Here is a 6,091-nt window from a genome sequence, read left to right as displayed (position 1 = left end):
GAAATCTTTAAAAGTACTACAATACCAGGAAGGAAGATCGGGTTGTTGATGTTTGCCTGCCATCCTCGCTCTGTCTGCACAGCGTGCGTGAACGTGCTGATGACGTATCCTGTCTGCGCGAACTGGATGAGCAGAGGTATGCTAATACATACGCTGACAGGACCGAGCGTTCTGATTGGACGAACATTTCTTGATCCTATGCCTTCCACAGAATATATAAATACAGACAAATACATTTAGACCACTTAACTTAATGATTGCTATCGGGATGTGAAGAGACTTCCCAGCAAACATTGGTCCGACGGCAGCGTCGTGTCCCTGGCCAAAAATATTCGCGGTAGGACGGCATAAATCGGTACAAATCAGCACTGGGTTGTATTTAACCCAGCATTTTTTAGAGTGTAGGATGAGTGGTTGGCAAAAAAGGTTTGATGTAGAAACAATTTTCACTCAGAAACTGCTAATAAATAACAAAGACTACAAATTTTATTTTCTCGTAAAACATTCTCCAATAACCTTCGAAAAATATTTTACAGTGTAAATTTTATATTGTATTATTCACTTGATGCTAAAGTGACTTACAGTACAGTTCTTTTTAATCGACATATACAGTAGAGCTGTGCACTATATCGAAATTATCGAAATATCGCAAATGTACATATCGTAATATGCATATCGCTACAGCTTGCAATATTTGGGGCCATGGATGTCTTTTCAACGGTCATTAAACGTCCAAATGTTTGCTGGGTTTCAACCAGCATAACAAAAAATGTTTCTGAAGACAATCACCTATTGCACCTTTAATGACAGAATTTTCAATTTTGGGTGAACTATCCCTTTAAATCAAAAGCGAAAAGTTATTGCTTAAAGAAAATCTCAGAAGTCACTAAACATAGAATGAATGCTGATACGTGTGGTCTGGGTTTTGTTTGCTCTTAATAACACTGCGGTTGACCTCTCTTTTCGCCTGCGTGTCATTGTGAGTGAACGCTACTCACGGCAGTTCTCCTCATCGCTGTTGTCGGAGCAGTCATCATCATCATCGCATCTCCATATGGTGGGAATACATCTCTTATTGTTGCACTGAAACTGTCCATCCTCGCACTCCGTGTCAGCGCCTGTGAACGACAGCGAAGAGAATTACAGTCGCCCACGACAGATAACCTGTCCTGCGCCCATCACAATATATCTACTACTGCACAATAACACATGACGGAACCAAACACACAACGTGCTTTGAGCAGCAATGCTATTACTACACGCGCAATTCAATGAAGCCACGACAAAGAAAACGAAGGAAACACCCACAAATCTTTATCTTTCCCTCAGAGCTGTTTCACACGAACATGTTTCTGTTCGGATGGTGATGCTCATGAAACAATAAAAGCAAATGCTGCCAAATCATCCTCCTTTAATATTTTGCTCGTGTTCTAAACTACCTTTTTTATGATTAACTGCTTTGTGTGGGTTTAAAGGCAGAAATGTGGAAAGAAGACTGCAATGTGCCCGTGGCATCAAGAGTGTTGAGTCTCGCGCACCCACGAAATAACCAACACAGCATCATTCACTCAGTCCGTTAAAACATCTCCGGATGATTTCATTTCAAGAAGAGAATATAACAAACCTTTTGCCGAGTATAATCCCGACACTAAAAAATGCAAAAATACTAATTTCCCAATTTCTGTCCACATTTCCGAAACGGGTCAGAGTGTTGCTCCACAAACAAAAGCGCGTCCGGATGGCGTCGCTCCTTCACTGAATCTCCAAAAGATTCACTGGCAATATTTGAACCAATGACGACATCAAACGTAAGCGAGTATGAATAATAACTGCACTGAAAGACTATGTGTGTGCTATCAAACAAATGAGGCATGAAGAAGTCAAAACAATGCAATAATTATAGGATTATTAATAGGCCTATTGTGAGAATTTTAGCATTTAAAACAAGTTCCCCATTATTAAAAAGGCCTAATTCTTTTATTTATATAAAAAAAAACTTTTGTTTATTTTTATTTAATATATTTACTTTATTAATTTGTTAGTTTATTTATTAAAGAGTGCATATTGAATTCAAAGAGTAAATACTAAGCAGTGTTTTATTTTTCCTTTTTATTATTCAGTTCCTAAACACATGTTAAAATGATTACACTAATGTTTGAAATTTTGACATTTTTCAAAGTTGAAATTTTTATGTAATGCTCGAGTAAAACACTCCCGTTCACGTTCAGAAGTTGTTGTAGGGGGGCTTTCTTATTAGAATCAGAATCAGAATGAGCTTTATTCACCACTTAAGTGTGCGCAAACACAAGGAATTTGTTGTGGTTTTACAGGAACTCTTGGTATATACATACAAATAAGCATATATATATATATATGACACAATATAGTTATAGAAGTTCACAGAACTGACTCAGCAACAGCTGAGTAAAACGGTTTCATCTGAGCATGTGGCACTTTAAGCATTATCGTATCGCATATCGAATATCGCATTATTTAATGAGTTATCGCATATGCATTTGTCTTCAACATCGCACAGTCCTAATATACAGTATCTATTTTAAGTAGTTTCCCCTGCGAATTTCCAGATACATTGAAAACAGATATTGAGTGCATGGATAATTTAGCCTAAAAATCGGATGAAACCCAGCACCGCCCTTCCGGGATGTTCACACACATTTCCTTAAAAACGTATCACCCTGAAGCAATATAAGAAGGCATGAGATGATCAGTTTTGAAATTGCATTAATTAGAATCGTTATTAAGATAATGGGGTTAGGTGACCTTGTGAAAGAGTTACAGTAATATACTGCATCTGTGGCACTGTGCCAGCATGAACTATTCTGTCAGTCAAAACTAGGCCAGAGCTATCCTGACAGGATAATCAGTCATTTTAATAGCAGTAAAATGGGATTGAAGCCCCTCCCATGTACGCGGCCAATGACAACAAGGTATTCAAAGGGAAAATTTTACAGGGGCAAAGACCCTATTGTCATGAACTTGGCATATACAGATTATGTAAACCAGTGGCAGCCGCCAATCTGCCTTCTGGGATCCACTGAATTGCCACTGAAAGAAAATGTTTTTTTTAATGTGTTTGAGCAGATGCTTTAAAGGAATAGTTCACCCAAAAATAAACATTTTCTGAAAGTGTACTCACTCTCAGGCCTTCCAAGATGTAGATGAATTTGTTTCTTCATTGGAACAGAATTGGTTGCATTACATTACTTGCTTGTCAATGGATCCTCTGCAGTGAATGGGTGCCGTCAGAATGAGAGTCCAAACGGCTGATAAAAGCATCACAATAATCCACAAGTAATCCACACCACTCCAGTCAATCAATTAACATCTTGTGAAGAGAAAAGCTGCGTGTTTGTAATAAATAAATCCATCATAAAGTGTTTTAACTTTGAACTCACTCTCATTCTGATGGCCTCTTGCTCATCAAGGCTGCATTTATTTGATCAAAATTACAGTACAATTTTTTTTTTTACATTTTTCAATAGCCATTTCCATTTGAATTTATTTTTAAATGTAATTTATTCTTGTGATGCAACGCTGACTTTTCAGCATCATTACTCTAGTCTTCAGTGTCACATGATCCTTCAGAAATCATTCTTATATGCTGATTTGAAACTCAAGAAATATTATCAATGTTGAAACAGATTTCTCTGCCTAATATTTTTAAATGGTGATAAGCTACCATTTAAAGCTTTGGAGTATGATCAAAGAAAATAAATTAATACTTTTATTCATCAAGGATGCATTAGATTGATTAAAAGCAACAGTAAAGACATTTTTAATATTACAAAAATATCTATTTCTAATAAATACTGTTCAATTAATTTTACTCATTGAAGAATCCTGAAGAAAATGTATCAGGGTTTCCACAAAAATATTAAGCAAAAACTGTTTTCAACATTGACAACAAGAACCATTATTAATAACTGAGCACCAAATCAGCATATTAGAATTATTATCTGAAGAATCATGTAACACTGAAGACTGGAGTAGGGGGAGAGTGGGGACGGTTGCAACACTTTTTGCATTTCCATTAGTTTCTCAGAGACTGTTTGCATTAGAAAGCCAAAATTTTAGTACAATAAAGCCACATCTGTCAGCTACTCACCCACACTACTGTAACATGTGTACATATGACAATATATGTACAATTTATACTTGAATAGACAAAGTCAAATGTTGCAACTGACCCCATAAGAGGGTATGGTTGGAAAAGTCCACTCGGCAGTTGCAACATTCCTTAAAATGTAATTAAAAACATTTATTAAATATCATTTTGCGATTTCTTCATTTTATTTGTGCACAGACAGGGTCTTCAAGTTAAATTGGCTGTATAAAAACAAAGAATAGTAAATGGGGGAAAAAAAAACATTTTAAAGTAACAAATAACAACCATGTTTTAGTTAATTATTACAGTACATCTGAACTACAAAATATGAATTTAATCAAAATCAAGACACTAAAATTTAATAATAGCCTACTTCTGTTTACTGAACTAGGGACTAGTTGGATAAACATAGCCACTATGTTAAGACAGTGTCTTAAGTTGACTAACTAGCAGTTAACTTGGTAATCAGTCTTACTTTTAAAAATTCAAATTAGACAAATGTACCATTTTATCTAACTGACTTTATAAGTGTGTGTGTGTGTGTGTGTGTGTGTAAGACAAAGAGAGGGTGAGAGTGAAGGAAATTAGTCCACCTTAGACTTCAACTGATTTTTAACATATTTACTTAAATAAAAAAGGTGAGATACCTGACTATTGAAAGGGATTCTTTACCAGTCCATAAAATTGCAATTTTGTACCTAATGTTATGGGAAGTTTTTACATCAATGTTGTGGTAAGGGACAGCGTGTTGGGACGCTTGCAACAACGTGTTGCAACCGTCCCAACACTGAAAGCTGTGATAAAATTTGGGATATTAGCTTGACACAGTGTCTTAGACACATGCTAGCTACGCCTATTAGAAGCTAAGAAAACACAGATTCAAATTATGTTTTTACAATGCTTCACACAAACAACTTAGACAGTTTGACAAAAAAATCTGATCATTAAAAAAATATACTTTTTTTCATTAAAATTATTTTTTGTGTACACTAAGCCCCCTGGAGTGTAGCCCACGAAAAAAATGGGGGTGCTGGGGGTGCGGTGTTAAAAATAAATGAATTAACAATATGTAATACAAAATAAATAATATTCATTTTATTAATTAGTATATTCATTAAAATTCATTAAAAAAAGTAGCCTAAGCCTACAATGACAAGAAGCAACGGTTAAATATGAGTTAAGTTGAATCAAATTGACTGTGAAAGTCGTTTCAGCTGATTAAACGTATTAAACTGACTTAAAAAATCATTTGTTGCCATGATTTTTGGATTATATTATAACCTGTAACATGTCTCTGCCGTTCCCAAATTAAGAATTAACAACAATTTCTACAGACAGCAGAGAAAGAGCGAGAGCGTCTACCTCAGCAGCAACAAATCTCGCATTCTCACATCTGTAGCGCTTAGTTTGATCTTTAACGTTAGGTCTTTCCTATTCTTGAAACAAAATTCATTCTTAAGGTTGATTCAATATTACTCTTAATGAAAAACACACACACACAACATCAACAATGCTACAATGACAAAGTCGCTTATATTAAACATAAAACTTTTATGAACAGATAAGAACAAATAAGATCAGTGGCGTAGCGTCTGGTTATGCAGGCTATGCAGGTGCATATGGTCCCGGGCAGTTTGGGGGCAACGAGGGAACGAATAGAGCCCTGCACGGCCCTTGTCCAACAGCTTTATGAGAATTCTCGGCCCGAGTCCGACTGGATCCCGTGTCTTCTCTCTCTCTCTCTCTCTCTCTTCCCCATTACACAGCTATTAAAATAGTTCAGTTTTGGTTTTTAATGGCAAAGTGGTCATATTTCTTTTTGTTTCTTTATTAAGTTAATTTAGAAATGTGTTTGGAACATTTTATGTTTGTTAAATTCAAGTTTTTGTTGTTTAAAGGAACGACCAAGCGGCAGCGGCAGGCAGTGAGTTGAGCATTATGTTTGATCAGTTTAGCCTTCTCAAA

General features: G+C 35.9%; 1 protein-coding gene across 1 annotated transcript in view; it reads right to left on the bottom strand.

Moving 5' to 3' along the window:
* Positions 1-1,703, bottom strand: part of LOC107671705 (low-density lipoprotein receptor-related protein 8-like) — a 95,426-nt gene extending 93,723 nt beyond the window's left edge. The window contains exons 1-2 of the mRNA XM_016464635.1: positions 1,625-1,703; positions 999-1,118 (exon numbers count right to left, since the gene is read on the bottom strand). Coding sequence (XP_016320121.1) covers positions 999-1,118; positions 1,625-1,691 — 187 coding nt within the window. The 5' untranslated portion in view covers positions 1,692-1,703. The remainder of the gene's footprint in view (positions 1-998; positions 1,119-1,624) is intronic.
* Between the last annotated feature and the right edge of the window lie 4,388 nt (positions 1,704-6,091).

Source organism: Sinocyclocheilus anshuiensis, unplaced genomic scaffold (genome assembly GCF_001515605.1).
Source record: "Sinocyclocheilus anshuiensis isolate Anshui unplaced genomic scaffold, SAMN03320099.WGS_v1.1 scaffold524, whole genome shotgun sequence".
Lineage (NCBI taxonomy): Eukaryota > Metazoa > Chordata > Actinopteri > Cypriniformes > Cyprinidae > Sinocyclocheilus > Sinocyclocheilus anshuiensis.
This window is presented reverse-complemented; position numbering and strand designations above follow the sequence as displayed.